At 42.2% G+C, this 22,224-nt stretch overlaps 1 protein-coding gene across 1 annotated transcript in view; it reads left to right on the top strand.

Annotated features, from left to right (window-relative positions):
• TBC1D5 (TBC1 domain family member 5) overlaps nucleotides 1–22,224 on the top strand; it is a 510,822-nt gene that overhangs the window by 101,133 nt on the left and 387,465 nt on the right. The window contains exon 3 of the mRNA XM_068238274.1: nucleotides 9,215–9,281. Within this exon, the coding sequence (XP_068094375.1) occupies nucleotides 9,215–9,281 (67 nt within the window). The remainder of the gene's footprint in view (nucleotides 1–9,214; nucleotides 9,282–22,224) is intronic.

Here is a 22,224-nt window from a genome sequence, read left to right as displayed (position 1 = left end):
TTAAAATGAGTGATTTTGATAGTCTAATATGTACTTATGAATATATTGTTAATTTGTCATATTTAGGAATCTAACAAATTATAAAAAATACAATCTATAAAACAGGTGTTAATGAATTCTATTTAGACCTACAGAAACGTAAGAAATAATTAATGTTTAGACTTTCTTAAACGGCTCATAGTGTTGATGTTACAAGAGTTTCTTAATACGTCTGTGGCTCCTGATCACGTACCATATTGTTTTGATTGCATTTTCTGCATCTCTGCATGTGCACATTCTTTTCTGCTATATGTTATATAGCATGGGGGGGGGGGAGGGGGGCTTTGATGTTTAGTCTTATAAGAGCACAGTGAAGTATGAGTTTAAATTCCAGAGGTTAATTACTTTCAGGATGTCAGCCCGTTCTTTATAAGTTTGCACCTCTGGAGACCAACCACAGAGTTTCTCCACTATACCACAATGCAGATAGGCAGCTTATGACTCCTTAGATGCTACTAAGCTACAAGTTTCTTCTTGCCCTTACATCAGCTCCCTGTTTTAATGACTTGACTTGAAGGTAAATCAAATATTTTGAAACCACGTATATGTAAATACATCATTTTCCAGGCTTTAGCAAGGAAACACTGGACTACATATTCACTATACTACAAGAATAGTTTGATCCCATTTAAATTACAACAAAAGTAATGCAGATTTAGTACGGGGATCTCATATCAGTGAAGTCTTATGTTTTCTTACATTCCTTAACTCTCTTTAAAGGGAACCCAGGATGAGAGGGATATGGAGGCAGAGGCTCAGCAGGATAGCCAGGCAACTGGAAATAAATATGGCAGCCTCCATAGTCCTCTCACTTCAGTTGCCCTTTAAAAGAGATAGTATAGTGGGTAGGTGTGTGTGATTGTTCGTTTTTTTTTTTTAATATTTATATGAAAAATTGAAAACAGTGTATGTATGTGTGTATATATATATATATATATATATATATATATATATATATATATATATACTACGTATAGTTTTCAACAGTTGGAACAATTACAGTGGTTTGCAAAAGTATTCGGCCCCCTTGAAGTTTTCCACATTTTGTCATATTACTGTCACAAACATGAAACAATTTTATTGGAATTCCACATGAAAGACCAGTACAAAGTGGTGTACACATGAGAAGTGGAACGAAAATCATACATGATTCCAAACATTTTTTCCAAATCAATGACTGCAAACTGGGATGTGCATAATTATTCGGCCCTCTTTGGTCTGAGTGCAGTCAGTTGCCCATAGACATTGCCTGATGAGTGCTAATGACTAAATAGAGGGCACCTGTGTGTAATCTAATGTCAGTACAAATACAGCTGCTCTGTGACGGTCTCAGTGGTTGTCTAAGAGAATATTGGGAGCAACAACACCATGAAGTCCAAAGTACACACCAGACAGGTCAGGGATAAAGTTATTGAGAAATGTAAAGCCGGCTTAGGCTACAAAAGGATTTCCAAAGCCTTGAACATCCCACGGAGCACTGTTCAATCAATCATTCAGAAATGGAAGGAGTGTGGCACAACTGTAAACCTACCAAGACAAGGCCGTGTACCTAAAATCACAGGCCGAACAAGGAGAGCACTGATCAGAAATGCAGTCAATAGGCCCATGGTGACTCTGGACGAGCTGCAGAGATCTACAGCTCAGGCGGGGAAATCTGTCCATAGGACAACTATTAGTTGTGCACTGCACAAAGTTGGCTCTTATGGAAGAGTGACAAGAAGAAAGCCATTGTTAACAGAAAAGCATAAGAAGTCCTGTTTGCAGTTTGCCACAAGCCACGTGGGGGACACAGCAAACATGTGGAAGAAGGTGCTCCAGTCGGATGAGACCAAAATTGAACTTTTTGGCCAAAATGCAAAACGCTATGTGTTGCGGAAAACTAACACTGCACATCACTCAGAACACACTGTCAAATATGGTGGTGGCAGCATCATGCTCGGGGGTGTATCTCTTCAGCAGGGACAGGGAAGCTGGTCAGAGTTGATGGGAAGATGGATGGAGCCAAATACAGGGCAATCTTGGAAGAAAACCTCTTGGAGTCTGCAAAATACTTGAGACTGGGGCGGAGGTTCACCTTCCAGCAGGACAACGACCCTTAACATAAAGCCAAGGCAACAATGGAATGGTTTAAAACAAAACATATTCATGTGTTAGAATGGCCCAGTCAAAGTCCTGATCTAAATCCAATCGACAATCTGTGGCAAGATCTGAAAACTGCTGTTCACAAACGCTGTCCATCTAATCTGACTGAGCTGGAGCTGTTTTGCAAAGAAGAATGGGCAAGGATTTCAGTCTCTAGATGTGCAAAGCTGGTAGAGACATACACTAAAAGACTGGCAGCTGTAATTGCAGCAAAAGGTGGTTCTACAAAGTATTGACCCAGGGGGCTGAATAATTACGCACACCCCACTTTGCAGTTATTGATTTGTAAAAAATGTTTGGAATCATGTATGATTTTCCTTTTCCTCTTCTCACGTGTACACCACTTTGTATTGGTCTTTCACGTGGCATTCCAATAAAATTGAATCATGTTTGTGGCAGTAATGTGACAAAATGTGGAAAACTTCAAGGTGGCCGAATACTTTTGCAAGCCACTGTAAATATGATTGGATTCAATGAAATTGCATTATGCACATTTAATAAGACCACATGTGAATATCATGCATGTTTTCTTCAACTTTATATTTATTTAGCTATATTACATTAATTTAGATGAATTTAGTTATTCATTTCCATGATCAGACTCTTTGTTTGTGGTTAGGCAGGCAAGGCACACTTTATGTCTTAAAACCTTGGAGTTTGTTATATGTAGAGTGGTATAAGATTTTGTATTCAGCATCTACTTGAATATGTAAGATCTTTTTTTATCTCCCACTCTGTGTATTTTTCACTGCTCTGTAATCTAGAATAAAAAAAAAATCGTTTTCTTACTCCAACCAGTTATTAGCTCACTCTCGTCATTCAATAATTATCATTAATTTCTCTATTGCACTATGGTTCTATAATTAACTTGGTCTGTAATTAAGGCTACCTTGCACACCTCCTTAAACTATAAATAAAACACCAAAATATTAGTATGGTAGGTTACTAAAGCAATATTTAAAGAATATCCATGTAATTTGCAGTAAACTAAAAATATTTATGTGGGGAAAAAATATTGTATCTGCCACTCAATTTCTTCAACACAGAGGGAGGATGCTTCCTTGTTATATACATTCTATACATTTTTTTGTTATTTTACAATTAGGATTAAAGGATCAAAGGCAGATCAATTAAGCAGTTGATTATATTTTTTTGTTTAACTTCCATTGTTCAAGTTATCACAATGTTACTGCAATATAAATCTCTCTTTTGATGTTTTTGTTTTTCTGTATAACCCATTAGGAGCACAACACTTTTATCACACTAGGCTACGTAAGGAATTTATGGGAGTCGGGGAAAAAATGGCATCTTAAAGAAACCTGCAGTAAAAGAAAGATGGTGGCTTTCATTATTTTGTTCTAATGCTAGTTACCTGCTTGTCAGTCTGATCTTGGGCATTAGTAGTTTTTGAGGGACAAGCATTCGGGCAGTGGCCTGGAGTACAACCAGAATCCTTGATATGGGTTTGTTCTGAGAAAATTATTCATAACCTTTCAAAGGCAGAAGATCAACATAAACAAGGAAGTAATATCCTGTAAAAGGAAAATGACTAATAGGCTGGATTCACACTGTGCATTGTGTATAATATAAAATATGTGCAAAATGCAATGCACACTGTTGACGTTAGGCAAGTTAATTTAAAGCAGCAGGAACAGCCATACTATACATAACATATGTATTGTACTGTCCATGTTTTGATTTCAGTGAATTTTATATAATAAAGAGAAAACAGTTTCAGACATTTTCCATCATTACTGTCTCTGGCCGAAGCCAGTGCTGATGTTCTTTCCACCCTTCCTCCTAGAAAGTGCACTGTCATATTTAGCTTGCTTTGTAAACATTTGAGCACAGCGTAGATCGTATTTCAGCAGCTTCACACTGAATCAGTGAGGAGCAGGAATGTGGGAGTGGCGATAGCAAGCTTTCATCTCCTCTGCAAAGTTCCAACTAGAGCCAGGCTGACTGAGATGAGATTTATTACAGTAGAAACAAGTATCATTATGTTGGAATGCTTGCTATACAGGGTCAGTTTATAGACTGCATAATAAACACAGAGCAGTGGGTAAATGGTATTTGATTTTATGACTGACAATCCCGCTGTAAAATAACGCAATCTGTTAAGACACAGAGATGTAGACAAAGTGAAAGGTGAACAGTCACCCTGGAATGAAAAAAAACACAAACACCGGGAGCTGAAATGGTGCAGTACGTCACAAATGATAGAAGCAAGAAAATATAAACAGAGTGTACTCACAAAGGAAGGTTGCAAAGGGACAACCAACCACTGCAGGCAGGTGGAGATCAATAAACCTGACTCCATTCAGGAGTCTAGGCTAGCCAGAGATGGTCACACTTTTCGAGAAAAAGGCCTTAGGGGCTCGTAAACGGGGGTTCAAGGGTATCTCCTACCCTGAGCTGGAGGAAGGGGGAGAGGGTATACAATCCACAAGCAGGATGAAAAGGCGCCCAGAAAATAACATGAATTGAAAACCAGAAAATAAATAGTTTGAGGTGGCTTACCTCAGTGAAGACAAATTCATATAAAAATGAACTCAAATAGCACTGGCAACACGTTTCGTGGGTCCCTGTCCACCTCCTCAGGCCAAATCAAGTGCCTCACTCTGTTAAGAGCCAAGGTTTGAATACCTCAAACCTTGGCTAAGAAAAAATCAGGTGTAAATCCACAAATAACAACAGAACAGTGGTTCTGAGCCTTCCCATTGTTATCTAGTACATGCTAAAATACAGCCATTTCCATGCATGAACTTCCTTATTGACCTCAGTGGAGTAGGTCAGGCAATGTTGACAAATTGTTTTTTTTTTTTTTTGTTTAAAGGGGAACATCAGCCTAAACAAACATACTATCATCAAGTTACATTCATTATGTTAATTAGAATAGATAGGTAATATAATCTCTTACCCACCCTGTTTTAAAAGAACAGGCAAATGTTTGTGATTCATGGGGGCTGCCATCTTTGTCATGGGGGCAGCCATCTTTTTGGTTGAAAGGAGGTGACAGGGAGCAGGAGACACAGTTCCAACTGTCCTGTGTCCTGATTACCCCTCCCAGCTGCACACGCTAGGCTTCAAATGTCAAATTCAAAATGTAAAAAAAATTGCACCAAAACAGCAGAACGAGAACAAAAAAATCAGAAATCCCATCATGCTTTGCACAGCATCAGGGGAAAAAAGCCCGGGCAGTTTTCTTCTGTGCAGCTAAAAATGAGGCTTGTATAAGAGAAACAAAGTTCTGATGCTGTGAAACTGTTAAAGAAACACCAGGCCTTTTCAGTGCTGCTAAGTCGATTTTTAGTCCGGAGGTTCACTTTAAGCTTCCTGTTTTGCCTTAAGGTGCGTACACACATGCGACTATAGTCGTTTGTAACGATCGTTCCCCGATCTTTACCAACGACGATCGTTACAAAAAACGAACCACCGACTATTAAGGCAAACGACGAACGAGCCAAATCGCTACAAAAAAAGTTCTGTCTCGGCGGATTTTAACCAACGACGATCGTTTGCAAAAGTGGTACATCGTTGGAAACGGTCGTTCGTACTAGGCTTGACATGCGCATTTCACTATTTCTCCCTGAAACTTCTCATTTTTATGCGCAGGCGCAATAGTTGCTTTACGTGATGTAACGTTCGTTCTAACGATCAGATCGTTACACACCTTTTAAAACTAACTTTACTTAGGTCGTTCTTTCATCAATTAAAAGTTCGTTCGTCGTCCTCAACGAACGATCGTTGTCGCATGTGTGTACGTAGCATTACACATTCTTGTCACTAGTTTAATTAGGTTAAAGTAGTGACAAGGGTAATTTAAAAGCAAATTGGAAATCTTCATTAGGCGTTTATGGATAACACAGAGACCGCTCTGTATATGTGCCTGTACAGGAATGATTTTAGCAACAACAGACTGAAAACATTTCTATGGCTTTTACGTTGATTTAACATTGCCCATTTATATATTACCCATAAATTATATTACAGCGCATTTTGCAATGAGAACATTGCATGTATGGGATTAGTTTGTTCAAAGATTTCACATAAATCTCTGGCATAAATCTACAAGCAACCAAATCACACGTCCCAATAAAATTCACATATCCCTTCAATAAAAGCCTATTCTCAGATATTAGGAGACAATTTGCCATTTGTTTTATGGCCTCCATGTTTTCCATATTAAATGCATTTGTTTTCGGAAAGACCAAACCCGCAGCTGTATCCCTACTCCAGTCTGTTGTCAAACTTAATCAGGCTCTCGTTTTAGTTATCAGCGGAAATGTTTTCTATTAAATAATGTAGAAATCTGATTGTGTCAGTATTGCAGGGCATTAATCTAGCAGTAATTCCCTGTCTTTCACACATTCTACTTGGAAATGCCATAGGGTATAAACCGAATGACATAAAATGCACAATCATAAGACAATTAAGTGTTCCTTTTACGCTAGTAATACATATATGTAACTGGATTTCTCATTCTTTCTTGGACGTTCTATTTTGGCTATGGCTACTTTATTACATTTGGAGTTTAATTTCACCAGCTTCATCCATACAGTAAACCTGCGAAGACTGATTTAACTTCCCTTATTTTGTTTTAATGGTTGCTAGTTTATGGACCATCAGGAAGGTATAAGACTGGCAACGAGTGGTATAAGAAAATTAAGCCTTCAGGGATTACTGCGGCAATGCACAGTAATCTCCCTTCTGCCTGCAAGCCAAGCAGGAAGTGATGTTCTTTAGAGCTCACTTCCTGTGACCAAGATTTTAATTGTGCGAAAGTGTATTGAAAAAATATGCTTCTGTGCAACGCCAAACACTTTAAAAAACCTGCATCGCCATAGACTTGCTTGACTTCCAGTCACCACACGTCACCGCTGGCCCCTAACACGCTGTTGTCTGTGCCTCAAATTTTAGACATCCGGTACTTCGCACTGCGCCAGGTATGAAATGCCGCATAGACTTCCATTGGCTTAGCGTTACCCTGCAGCAAAACAGGGTAACGCACAGCGCCAGTGGGAAAGGGGCCTTATGCTCATCATATGGTGTCCTTACTTAGCAAGTACCTAACTAGAGTAAATCCTTGTGCAGTGGCCGGTTCTCCTGTTGGGGCCATCTCTGCTGAGAATCCAGCATGTGTGCGGCGCCACCGAAAGTACCAGCGTGTCGGATCATTTTGGCTGAGTGCAGGTCAAGCTCCTTGTTGGCCTCCTTACCCAATCATTCACAATGTTCTCTTTTGCACCAATTCAACATCCTTCCTCCTCCATCCATAGGAAACAATGCATCTGTACAGCACTCGGCCCCGATCTATCACCCAAGGGATTGACTCCCGATCCCTTAAGTCAACAGTAATAGTGTGTGTGTACACACACCTTAAATGTGTAGTCAACAAAGTTTGAAGTCCTGACTTGGGTACTTGTTCCAGCACTCTTTGCTTCATGGGCTACATTTTTGTCTGTTCAAGACATTCACCAATATGTGACGCTACAGTATAAACTTAATAGACAGGAAGAGGAAGGATAGTAAAAACATCAGCATCACTAATGCTTGATTTCTATTGTGGAACTGTGATGGAAAAGAAAGAAGAGTGTGTATCTGAATGTAAACTTAAGTGTGTTCACTGGTCATACAATTGGGTCGTGTTGAGCAGAAAATTCTCCAAACAAGCAAATTACAATTGACCAATGTAATTGATTTTACAGAGCAACTTCTGGTTTTGATGTGCACAATTAATTTCCTTTGAAATTCCCAAAAATTATAGCAGAACAGCATTCAAACAGTTCAATGGAAGTGTTGCTGCCCCATTTGAGGAGGTGATTACATTATCTTTTGTTTACATACCTTTTTCTGCTACTATTAGTGTACATTCCCAGCGGAAAATGAGCTCTGTCTGCTGTAGCAGAGTGCTGAGAAGTGTTCATTAGATAGATTTTAATATATACTGTAAATACAGCAGCTATGCAACAAAATGCAATGACAGCAGTGTTCTCCCCAGACATTTTTTCCAGCCGGGTGGCATGAGTAGCCGGGTGGGGCGAGATGAAAGAACACAGGGCCAATGCTTCTGTGGGCAACTCTGCTTACAGCATAGGAGGAGGTGAGCCAATGACAGCCGGGTACTCACCAAAACTAGCCAGGTGGAGCATCCGGCTAAAACAGCCTGGGGAGAACACTGGACAGTTTTCAGAGCAGATAAACTATACTTTGGGAACTTGTAATTTGTAAACAGGCAATATGACTTGTCCGCAAAAGAAAATATGGTAACTGTCAGGGTAAGAAAAAGTAGGAAAAGGCATTTTTATTGAATGTTATGTCAAAGTTTCCTCTCACTTTAAGGTGGACCGCTCACCTGGAAATCTGGGTAATGTTATAAAGTAGACCACAGCTAGCACCAGCTTGAATGTCAGGCTCTGCAAACTATGTGCCTACTTGTGAGCTCTCTGCCACCCAGTAGCTGCCCAATTCACAGATCATGGGATGAAGTGTAGTCATGATACAGCAGGACTAGAAATTCATTTTACAGGCTGTATTTAAAAATCCATTTTAAAAAAAGAACCACCTCCCTTTCTCAGGTCAAGAATGTACATAAACCTATGCATACAACACAAGTATATATTTTATGTATCTATGGTATAATCACCCATGAAGTGAAAATATTTCCAACCAATTAATGGCCAATGTGTGATATTTCTGAGCTGCATGTAGAAATCGGATGTCTGTTTTTCTTACTTGGTAAACCACCAAATCCTTATAAAGACAGGTGATCTTTCTAAGGGCTCACACAAACATCCCACAGTACTGGATTTTACCTCGTTACTTGCTGAATAACGGCAAATCTAAAACTTGCTGAAAATCCGTCTCAACATAGGTTGCCCATGATTTCATTTTTCTTAAATCAGCTCTATCCGCAGATTTCCAAGATTCTTTTACACAAACCAGTACATGCCTGTTTTTATTCACCCTGTTGCTACATAAGCTTCATAGGAATACATATATTACAAACATTTTGTTTGCTTTTGTTTTACAGGTTCATCAGTTGATGACAAAAAATTTAATCCAGTCTCCGATTCAGAACAAATCTTCATATCGTATAGGTATGTCTTATACTTGTCTTATTTTGTACACTTTAGAGGTTTTAGACTTCTCAATGCTTACAGTGGTGTATACTGTGTCCTGACCGTTAACCACTTAAGATTACAGGCTGTGAATTTCACATCCTTAAAACCTATCCTGTACATTCCAGGATGGGACAGTCTGCATTAAAAGTTCCTGCGGAGCGCTTGTGCATGTGCACCCCCGTCCTCAATGCTTGTGCACCCATTTAAAAGTGAATGGTTGCTGTCTTAGCAAATAGCAGCAATAAATCATTAAAAGTTTGACAAAAATGGTTTATTTTCTTTTTACATAGTTACATAGTTATTTTGGTTGAAAAAAGACATACGTCCATCGAATTCAACCAGAGAACAAAGTTTTTAAAAGTTGATTAAGATGACACGGTCACACTAAAAATAGTGTTTTTTTTCCTGTAGTGGAGTGTACAATGCAGTGTTAACTCCTACCTAATTAACCCCTTGTGTCACCTATACTTGGCCTGAAGCGAGTCTAAATTCACTTTTTTTAACTTGTAGCCATGTTAAGAGCTATAAGCCCTGCTAAACTGCTGCTGTCCTGCGGCAAAGCGAGGGGTTTATACCCCCCAAATCCCCCCTGCAAAATCCACAACTTTCTTGGTCGTGGATTTTTCTGCTCATTGGAGGCAGAGCTTTCAGCTGCAGCTCTGCCACCGTGCGCGTCAATCAGCTGCAGGGATCTCCGCCTCTCCCCCACCCCTCTCTGTGAAGGAAGATTGAGAGGGGCGGTGAGAGGCGGCGATCAGCGTGGATTGACGCGCCAAGAGGCAGAGCTACAGCCATAAGCTCTGCCTCTATGAGGATGTGCTCCCCAGACACAGCAGAGGGAATTTAGGGGGTATAAACTACTCGTTTTGCCGCGGGATAGCGGCGGTTTAGCAGGGCTTATAGTGCTTAACATGGCTACAAGTTAAAAAAGTGAATTTAGACTCGCTTCAGAGTCTCTTTAAGATATGTGGATACCTGTAATGGTTGCTGCTTGTAGTGATCGAATGTGATTGCTAGGGCACAGTTCGGGGACCCAGAGCTGTATAGATGCATCACTGTACTGTTGCTTAGCAATGTATCTGTACAGCACTGAGGTATCCAAACTGCGCGCCTTAGCAATCACATTCAATCGCTACAGATGCACTTGCTGGCATGGCTACGTGCCCAACTAGTAAAGAAATATGGCATATGTGGTATCAGTTTAACCAAAAGAAGTTAAATTATATATTTTGAGGTGTTTTAGAATTGTATTCTTCCCACTTTGTCCTTTAAAGCAAACCTGTGATCCAGTGTCAGGACACAGGCATAGTATCAGGGGACAGGGTGTCAGAGGTGTTACAGAGGGACACAGAGAAAGCAGAGGTGGCTACTGTAATTAATTTTGTCATTTATTTACATGTAGTATTTTATTTTTTCCTCCATAATGAAATATATACTTAAAAATAATACAGTAATCAAAAAATGGAAATGACTATATATTCACGTTAGATCAAATTTTGTATCTATTTTTTGTTGTGACACTTCAACATAATAAGGAATTTAATAGAAGAATTTAAAGGGATACTGTAGGGGGGTCGGGGGAAAATGAGCTGAACTTACCCGGGGCTTCTAATAGTCCCCCACAGACATCCTGTGTTGGCACAGCCACTCCCCAATGCTTCGGCCCCGCCTCCGGTTCACTTCTGGAATTTCTGACTTTAAAGTCAGAAAACCACTGCGCTTGCGTTGCCGTGTCATCGATCCCGCTGATGTCATCAAGAGCGCACAGCGCAGGCCCAGTATGGTCTGTGTCTGCGCAGTACACTCCTGGTGACAGCGGGAGCGAGGACACGGCAACGCAGGTGCAGTGGTTTTCTGACTTTAAAGTCAGAAATTCCAGAAGTGAACTGGAGGCGGGGCCGGAGCATTGGGGAGTGGCTGCGCCAACACAGGATGTCTGCGGGGGACCATTAGAAGCCCCGGGTAAGTTCAACTCATTTTCCCCCGACCCCCCTACAGTATCCCTTTAAGAAGTCAGAATAATATAATGAAAATAGTAGGACATCATTGTAAAATAACTAAAAAAGAGAGATTTTATTGCAGTGGTGGTATATAATAAAGAGCAGTTTGCATTGACAGATCGCTAACATCTCAGCTTGTCCCTGGAAATCTGGGACATTTGGCAAATAGGTTGCTGTGCAATATATCATATTTGGTCTATCCCTGATATCTTTTCTTTATGCTCTTCACATTTACTTTGATCTAAGCAGCATATTTTATGTATGCCGCTCGGAATATTTAAAGGTGGAATTTCACACACAAACACATTGAGCAGATGTTAATTATGAGTTTTATTAGCATCATTAATTAATTCAAACATGGCAAAAATCTCCTTTCCAGGCAATAGCTTGTATTGTCTTCATTATATATTCTGTATTGTTTTCACCACATAAACACCCGTGTGGTTTTAAGCAAAGAATTCTTTATTTATTTTAGTTGTAAAACTCATATTCTGTTTTCCTGTGTGTTGGTAGGAAGGTTGGTGGTATTGTTGTTGTCTATCGGTATTATACATAGATTTATAGATATGCATATATCTTGTGCATCTTTTGCTGGATCCCTCTGTGGATTTTATAGCAGGCACAAGAATATCTCAGGTTCCCGCATAAACACCCTGATGTATGTGAAATCCTGCAAATAGAGGCTCCAGGATATGTTTCTTAGTACCTAATGTCATGTTTCATACATTGAAAAATTAACTCCTGCTGATATAATTTAGTAGGTTCAAATTGGTCAATCAATAAGAATAACAATAAAAATAATTTTTATATATTAATAATGAAATTCTTTAAGTAAAAAGGGCAGCGGGCAAATGTAAACAGCCTGCAGAAACCTATGGACACACATGCTCTAATACGACTACACTAAACTGATACCTGATTAGTAGTGATGAACCTGAAATTTTCCATTACCAAATTTTCCAACATGCACATTTCCATTGACTTCGGAAGAGCAAGATATTTGTCTTGTTGCTTTGCAACTAGATGTTTTGATTAGCTAAATGTATTCCCTTACATTAGTCATTAAAGGTTGCATATTACATGAATTGTGTTTAACACCCTTGTTTGCCTCCACCGCCTATGTTGGTTCCAGATTAGGACACAGGTTTTAATTCATATTTAATGGGATTATTCCTCCTTCCCGAGCTGTGTCAGCAAAGAATTAGCAATTTTATTTATGTGGAACTCAGAACCCAGACAATCTATTGACTCATAAGTTGTCAGTAGACCTTAAGGATGGAACCTACTAGGAATCACTGCAGCACTTTAAAATAGTGGCAGTGCTGTATGCACTTGCATTTCCCAGCTATTTAACCAGTTGAGGACTGCCCCCAGCCGATGGGCGGCGGCAAGGGCTGGGCCCAAACGACCGCAATACGCCCATCGGCGGCGGCGGCATCAGGCATGGCTGCGCGGCGATCACGTCATTCGTGACGCGATCAGCCGCCGGTGACAGGCTCCGCCCCCCTCGTGCTGTAACCCGCCGGCCGTTCGGAAGCGCCGGCGGGTTACTAGCTGCCCGATCGCCGCTGCCCCTATGTATAATAGGCTATGTAATGTATACAAAGCCTATTGTACAGGCTGCCTCCTGCCCTGGTGGTCCCAGTGTCCGAGGGACCACCAGGGCAGGCTGCAGCCACCCTAGTCTGCACCCAAGCACACTGATCTCCCCTCCCCTTCCCTCTGATCGCCCACAGCACCCCTCAGACCCCCCCTGCCCACCCCCAGACCAGACCACTGTTTGCACCCAATCACCCCCCTAATCACCCATCAATCACTCCCTGTCACTATCTGTCAACGCTATTTTTTTTATGCCCTAAACTGCCCCCTGCTCCCTCCTGATCACCCCGACCCCCCCCCCCCTCAGATTCTCCCCAGACCCCCCCCCCCCCCCCCCCGTGTACTGTATGCCTCTATCCCCCCTGTACTAACCCACTGATCACCTGTCAATCACCCATCAATTACCCCCTGTCACTGCCACCCATCAAACAGCCCCTAACCTACCCCTTGCGGGCAATCTGATCACCCACACCATCAGATCGCCCGCAGATCCAACGTCAGATCACCTCCCAAGTGCATTGTTTACATCTGTTCTCTCCTCTAAACACCCACTAATTAACCATCAATCACCCATCAATCACACCCTATCACCACCTGTCACTGTTACCCATCAGATTAGACCCTAATCTGCCCCTTGCTCACACCCAATCACCCGCCCACACGCTCAGATTGCCCTCAGACCCCCCCTTATCAATACGCCAGTGCATTATTTACATCTGTTCTTCCCTGTAGTAACCCACTGATCACCTATCAATCACCCATCAATCACCCCCTGTCACTGCCACCCATCAATCAGCCCCTAACCTGCCCCTTGCGGGCAATCTGATCACCCATCCACACCATCAGATCGCCCGCAGATCCGACGTCAGATCACCTCCCAAGTGCATTGTTTACATCTGTTCTCTCCTCTAAACACCCACTAATTACCCATCAATCACCCATCAATCACACCCTATCACCACCTGTCACTGTTACCCATCAGATTAGTCCCTAATCTGCCCCTTGCGGGCACCCAATTGCCCGCACACACGCTCAGATTGCCCTCAGACCCCCCCCTTATCAATTCGCCAGTGCATTATTTACATCTGTTCTTCCCTGTAATAACCCACTGATCACCTGTCAATCACCCATTAATCACACCCTGTCACTGCCACCCATCAATCACCCCCGTCACTGCCACCCATCAATAAGCCCCTAACCTGCCCCTTGCGGGCAATCTGATCACCCACCCACACCATCAGATCGCCTGCAGACCCACCGTCAGATCACCTCTCAAGTGCATTGTTTACATCTGTTCTCTCCTCTAAACACCCACTAATTACCCATCAATCACCCATCAATCACACCCTATCACCACCTGTCACTGTTACCCATCAGATTAGTCCCTAATCTGCCCCTTGCGGGCACCCAATCGCCCGCACACACGCTCAGATTGCCCTCAGACCCCCCCCTTATCAATTCGCCAGTGCATTATTTACATCTGTTCTTCCCTGTAATAACCCACTGATCACCTGTCAATCATCCATTAATCACCCCCTGTCACTGCCACCCATCCTCACCCCCTGTCACTGCCACCCATCAATAAGCCCCTAACCTGCCCCTTGCGGGCAATCTGATCACCCACCCACACCATCAGATCGCCTGCAGACCCACCGTCAGATCACCTCCCAAGTGCATTGTTTACATCTGTTCTCTCCTCTAAACACCCACTAATTACCCATCAATCACTACCTGTCACCACCTGTCACTGCTACCCATCAGATTAGACCCCTATCTGCCCCTAGGGCACCCAATCACCCGCCCACACCCTCAGAACGCCCTCAGACCCCAGCCCTGATCACCTCGCCAGTGCATTGCTTGCATCTATCCCCCCCTCTAATCACACCTTGAGACACCCATCAATCACCTGCTGTCACCACCTGTCACCCCCTAGCACACCTACCCATCAGATTAGGCCCTAATTTGCCCCGTGTGTGCTCCTGATCACTCGGCCAAACCCTCAGATCCCCCTCAGACCCCCTTCCGATCACCTCCCCAGTGCATTGGGGGTGCATCACCCCAAAACACATTATACTACTTCTTCTGAGTATGGCGATACCACATGTGTGACACTTTTTTGCAACCCTGAGTGGGGTTCCTATACTGCCCTGGCATTTTAGGGGCCCTAAACCGTAAGGAGTAGTCTTGAAACCAAATGTCACAAAATGACCTGTGAAATCCTAAAGGTACTCATTGGACTTTGGGCCCCTTAGCGCAGTTAGGGTGCAAAAAAGTACCACACATGTGGTATCGCCGTACTCAGGAGAAATAGTATAATGTGTTTTGGGGTGTATTTTTACACATACCCATGCTGAGTGGGAGAAAGATCTCTGTAAATGGACAATTGTGTGTAAAGAAAATCAAAAAAATTTCATTTACAGAGATATTTCTCCCACCCAGCATGGGTATGTGTAAAAATACACCCCAAAACACATTATACTACTTCTCCTGAGTACGCCAATACCACGTGTAGCACTTTTTTGCAGCCTAACTGCGCTAAGGGGCCCAAAGTCCAATGAGCACCTTTAGGCTTTACAAGGGTGCTTACAATTAGGCACCCCCCCAAAATGCCAGGACAGTGAACACACCCCACAAATGACCCCATTTTGGAAAGTGGGGTCGTGGCAGATTTCATTTTTTTTTGTTGCAAGTTAGCAGAAATGCTAACTTTTTTTTTTTTTTCACAAAGTGTCATTTTCCGCTAACTTGTGACAAAAAATAAAATCTTCTATGAACTCACCATGCCCCTCAGTGAATACTTTGGGATGTCTTCTTTCCAAAATGGGGTCATTTGGGGGGTATTTATACTATCCTGAAATTTTAGCACCTCATGAAACATGACAGGTTGTCAGAAAAGTCAGAGATGCTTCAAAATGGGAAAATTCACTTTTGGCGCCATAGTTTGTAAATGCTATAACTTTTACCTAAACCAATAAATATACACTGAATGGATTTTTTTTTTATCAAAGACATGTAGCAGAATAAATTTGGACAAAAATGTATACAGAAATTTTACTTTATTTGAAAAATGTCAGCACAGAAAGTTAAAAAAAAAAAATCATTTTTTTTGACAAAATTCATGTCTTTTTTGATGAATATAATAAAAACTAAAACTCGCAGCAGCAGTCAAATAGCACCAAAAGAAAGCTGTATTAGTGACAAGAAAAGGAGGTAAAATTCATTTAGGTGGTAGGTATTATGATCGAGCAATAAACCGTGAAAGCTGCAGTGGTCTGAATGGAAAAAAAGGCTCTGGTCCTTAAGGGACGAAAAGACTGTGGTCCTCAAGTGGTTAAAGTGCTGTACAGTAAACTGTACAACGCTTGTGATTGGGGGGGTGTTTATAAACTTTATTATACTCATCAGATGCCTGGCTCCATCCGTAGCCCCGCCCCCTAAAGGTCATAGATGCTTCTATAGGACCAATCAGAGAAGCACCTGTGACCTCTTCTGCTAAGAGGTGGGGCTACAGACGGAAAAGCCGGATATCCGGACACCCGGTAAGTACAATTAACTTTATTTAAAGAGAACCCAAGGTGGGTTTTAAGAATGCTATTAGGACACAGAGGCTGGTTCTGCATGGTATCACCAGCCTCAGTGTCTGTACTGTGCTGCTCTGCTGTCCCCCAGAAAAAAAAACGCCGTGCTAGCGACATGCACCTTGTCGCTAGCAGGCTGTTTACCTGTGTGCTGCCTGTCACCGCCGCTCTCCGAGTACATTTGAAATCGGCGCCGGTAGACTTGGGCGCAGGATACAGCGCTATATGGCTGATCCTGCTTCTGCACAAGTCTGGGCCGATTTAATTACTATTCCACCTCCAGGCCGCCATGGATAGTGGGGGAATGAAATAATTTGGCTTCCAGCGATTGCTGGAGGCTGAATTATTGTGTTTTTAAGCAACTTCGGCTCTGTCTTCTGACGGAGACGACGTTACTCACTGAGCGCCGCTATAGACTGATTCCCATTACAGTCTATAGCGGCGCTGGCTGCGCCCAAATCTAGCAGCGCTGAAAAGCACTGCTCCGCGCTCTCCCGCCTCCTCTATAGCGCCGCTCCCAGCCTGTGTTCCTTTCCTCCAATCGGCGCGGGGAGGGAAGGGACGCAGCTGGGGAGCGGTGATATAGAGGTGGCAGGGGAGCAGCGGTGACTGACAGCACAAAGGAAAACAGCAGGATAGCGACAAGGTGCATGTCGCTAGCACGGCGGTTATTTTCTGGGGGACAGGGAGGGCCTGGGGGGCACAGTACAGACACAGAGGCTGGGCAGAGTATGCAGAACCAGCCTCTGTGTCCTAATAGCATTCTTAAAACCCACCTCGGGTTCTCTTTAAATTTACAAACGCTCACTCCCAAATCACTGCAAAATCGCTTTTCAAAGCGATTCTGCAGCGCTTCTATAATTAGCATTGCGCGCAAACGCACTCATAATGCGGCATATCCTGTTATTACCCCTAATCCGTTTAAAATACGCTGGCAAAGCTTTTTTGGAATCGCTGGCGATTGTTGGTGATTCTAAAATGCTACCAAAAACGCCCTAACGGGTGCCAGCCCTTAGACTATTTTCACAATTGTGCTATGCATTCATCCATTTGTGAATGCACTTGGTTTATCTGCGCACCTTTGCACATTTTTGTGCATGTCGTGTCCATGATTTGTCAGATTCGTGGTTTTGCCCGCTATTAATAACTTTAAAGCACAAGAACAACGGTCTGATAGTTAATATGGTTTTCCTGTGGAATAAAAATGCAAGCTTGCAAACCCACACAAATGCACAAAGACATTGATTCTATTTTAGCAACCACCAATGTTAACCACTTAACATCTCAGTCGTTTTCAGCTTATGCATCCGAGCAATGTTCACCTCCCATTCATTAGCCTATAACTTTATAACTACTTATCACAATGAACTGATCTATATCTTGTTTTTTCCGCCACCAATTAGGCTTTCTTTGGGGGGTACATTTTGCTAAGAGCCAATTTACTGTAAATGCATTTTAACAGGAAGAATAAGAAAAAAAAAATGAAAAAATTCATTATTTGTCAGTTTTCGGCCATTATAGTTTTAAAATAATACATGCCTCCATAATTAAAACCCACGTATTGTTATTGCCCATTTGTCACGGTTATTTCACCATTTAAATTATGTCCCTATCACAATGTATCGCGACAATATTTTATTTGGAAATAAAAGAGCATTTTTTCCGTTTTGCATACATCACTATTTACAAGCTTATAAAAAAAAATAGAGAGAAATATTTCATCTTTACATAGATATTTAAAAAGTTTAGACCCTTAGGTAAATATTTATGTTTTTTTTTTTTTTTATAGTAATGTTTTTTTTTGTTTTTTTTTATTAAACATTTTATGTGGGCATTTTTGGGAGGGTGGGATATAAAAGTGTTTTATTTGGGGAAATATTGGTGTTGTGTAATGTTTTTGGGTATTTGCTTGTAGTTTTACTTTTTGGCCACAAGATGGCAATCTCGATTTTTTTTTACATGACGTCACTCTAAGCGTACAATGTACGCTTAGAGGGACACAGCTTCAGAAAGAGCGAAGCTTCCGAGAGAAGCTGTCGCTTTTTCAGCGGGGGAGAGGAATCAATGATCGGGCTCCCCAGCCCGATACATTGATTCCGTGGCTACCGACTCCGCGGCCGGGAGTGCGCGTGCACGCGCGCGATCGGCCGCGGGAGCGCGCCTGTCCTCCTTGACGTTTTTATACGTCAAGGAGGACAAAGTGGTTAATGTTCTTAAAGTAATGGGAATATGAATTTGCATGATACAGTTAACAAAATTGCACTAGATGAATGTTAGCTCATCTGCCATGTGAGAAAGTACTCACTTATGTGCCTTTTTTTCCTCCCGACATTCTGTGCTCTTGATTCAACTGTTGGTTTCAGGTGTGGGAAAGCATTGTTTAATGTAAAAAAAGAGGGAAGATGAGTGTTACGCTTATCACCTGATTTACTCATAAGGCACATCTCAGAATGCTTCATGATAAAAATTAAAAACAAACAAAACCAGCATAGCCCATCTTCACCCATACCTCTGTTAGTGCCTTGTCCCCAATTCGGGCTGTTATTTCCAGCCAGTAGGGAGTTCTGCCACCAAAATAATACCAGCCCACACGTCTATGAGATGAGGAGGACTCTAAAGGCCTGTACCCACCTTTTCGATTTTGTCCGCAATTCTTCCGACAACCAGCAGGTTTTTATCTCTGAGTGACAAGCGATCGTTTCCATGATCTTGGGACATGGGAACAGGCACTTGATTAGGCAAACAACACTTTGCGACGTGTAAGAGACAGTCATGGCGGATCGGATCTTTAAGATGTCAGATGAACCCCGACGACTCCCATACTAGTGCCACAATTGTTTGGACTTGTGTTCGCGGCTGTCGTGTGACATTGCATGTTCCCACAGGCAGGAAGATGCATCCGGGAACCTCGTTCATTGGGAGGCGTCGCTGTGAGGTTCCTTGTTAATTTCATACCTTATTTGGACAGTTTGGTGTTTTCTATTGGCTGGTAGCAGAGACGTTGGCGAAAGTATGGTACACTTCAAAGCAATTTCCTGCATGTAATCCTGGCCTGCGTGAGCAAGTTTCGCAATAATGGGTGGTTTTTTGCCTGCAACCTGGTGTCTTCCTGTCACTGCACACTGCGCAATCTTTGGTGTTTCGATTGGGTATATTAGCAATAAAATGCTGGATGCCATTTAGACACTCCTCCACGTCCAATGAAAAAGGGCGGCCATATCTCCGCTGAGGCCTAGAGGCTCGTTGTTCGCAAACCAACTCAAGAATTAGGTTCTTGCGGTAGCTGATATGATCCTTTGGTTCATGTGGATGCAACTGGTTGTAAATTATGAAGCTATTCACTACTGCGCCAGCTCCAACAACCAAAAAAAGGTCTTCCACCACTTCAGTGACTTCCTGTTGAAAGAGTAACTACTGGTGTAATGATCAAATCGGTCATCCACTCCCATGTGTTTAGTATATTCTACGACTGCTGTGGAATTCTCAACATTATCAGTCACTCTACATTTCATTCTTCTGTGCTGTGTTGTTGTAGTAGCAGGGTAGAAAGTGCTAAGCATGTGTATAATATGCTTATCCTTCCATGCCAATACCATCTCTTCCCTGTCAAGTTTCCAAGCACGAACTTCACAACTCTTCAGTTTAAATTTTTTTATTTCACTTGGTAGACCTTTACGATTGGGCATGACTGTTCCAGTTATGTGAATTGTTTCTTTTAGTAACTCTAGTGCCAATATGTAACTGGTATAAAATAGATCTGTAAATAAATGGTATCCATGTCCAGGAGTGGCTTGTTTCAGATTTGTACAAAGATGGACAATGCGAGCTGAAAATGGCAAGTCTGGCCTTGGCAAGCTTTCCGTAGTTGCAGATCCATAATACGCTTCAAATGCAAAGAGGTATCCAGTCTCAAAATCAGCCATAGAAAACACTCGTAGCCCCCACTTGCTTTGTTTCTCAGGATTGTACATCTTGTACTTTGATCTTCCTTTGAAACTAATTGTGCTTTCATCAATCACTACATTCCTATGGGGTACAAACAAACTTCTGCATCTTTCTTTCATATGCTCAGTCAAGTTCCTGACCTTCCAAACCCTAGTTTGAGGGCCTTCAGGACCACTGATGGGTGGAGAAACATGTAGCATCCACTGGATCTGACTAAATCACTCAGGAGAAAAAATATCACCAAAAAAGGGGGTGTAATTGAGTTGAGAAAAATCCTGGATAGATCCCCCTTCTTGCAGTGCCATCCTAAGAATTATTTCAAAGTATGCCTTTATTTCCTGCAAAGTAACATCAGTCCAGCTCCTCCAGATGAATCTGGGTGACGGAGGTTTATTTTCTAACTTCCTTTTTGCATAATCATTTGTTTCATTAATAATTTCTTGTAATAGGACTGGTGTAAAAAAGCTCAAAAAACCCACTGGCGGTTTCTGGAACATTAGCTGCAGGCAGTTGTACCCCTGCATTACACACAGTAAAGGGAAAATTATGCAGCAATCAGTCACTGGTAGGATAGAAGCGTGCCCATTTTCTGTGATCACCATCACCCTCCCCACTTTCAGCAGCTTCCCCACCTTCATCAGCCTCGTCAATATCAGTGTCATCACTGTAGCAATAATCATTATCACCAGTGACAGTATAGTCACTGTCATCACCAGAATCCTGCACATCTGCAACCTGCACATGCTATAGCATATAGCAGTATAGAGGGCGCTATTGTGGCCTGGAACGCGAAGAATCATTCGCGTTCCCGGCCTGTTGCTGCCAGCATGGCTGTGGCTGCCAGCAGGGCCAGGAGCACCTGATGGAGTCGGTGTGGGCACGATACAGCTGCAGGGGGCTGCTGGAAGCCCCAGGTGAGTAAAACTCATTTTTTTTCAGAGACTTAAGGGTCCCTTTAAGCTACTTTGATTTGTGTCAGTTAACCTCAATGCACGTCTTGCCTGTATTTTTTATTTCGTACACAAAAATTGCTCCTCCCTCTTCCGGTGATCTGTGACTTTTCTGCGCATTCATAACTCTCACGCAAAGCTCTCTACCAACACCCATTCAATGTAATTCTTTCCATGAACCTTAAAGACTTCCTCCTAACTATTCCATGCTTTAAAGGAGACCTGAAGTGAAAACGACATGGAGGCTGCCATATTTTTATCCTTTTAAATATAACCATTAGCCTGCCTGTCCTGCTAATCCTTCATGCATCAGTAGTGTCTGAATCACACACCTGAAACAAGCATTTTGCCAATCCAGACGAACTTAAATCAAACACCTGATCTGCATATGCTTGTTCAGGGTCTATGGCTAAAATAATTTGAGGCAGATGATCATCAAGACAGCCAGGCTATTTGGATTGTTTAAAAGGAAATACACAATGCAGCCTCCATATCCCTCTCACTTCGGGTGGCCTTTATTTTTCCCTCAAAACCTACCCTTTCAAAATTGCCTACTAACGCTCCACCCAGCCTTAACAATTCACTAGCATCTGCTTAGCTACCATATCCATGATCTCACAGCTCATAGGGAAGGGTTCTCTTTCTCCTGGATTATGTTTCCGGATTGTTTCATGTGTGTCACCTGCACCCCTTACTATTTATTGAGCAGAGCAACATGATATGATGGTGCTTCATAAATAACAGAGAATGTCTTTAAATGTCCAATTCAATGATGCCTCCTGGAGTTCTTCTTTAATCATTAACATTTTAGTGTGTTTTTCCTTTCTCCCAACAGGTGTACAACTCA

The sequence above is a fragment of the Hyperolius riggenbachi genome, chromosome 5 (assembly GCF_040937935.1).
Source record: "Hyperolius riggenbachi isolate aHypRig1 chromosome 5, aHypRig1.pri, whole genome shotgun sequence".
In the NCBI taxonomy this organism is placed as follows: domain Eukaryota; kingdom Metazoa; phylum Chordata; class Amphibia; order Anura; family Hyperoliidae; genus Hyperolius; species Hyperolius riggenbachi.
Note: the sequence above shows the minus strand (reverse complement) of the source record. Positions and strands in the feature narration are given on the sequence as shown.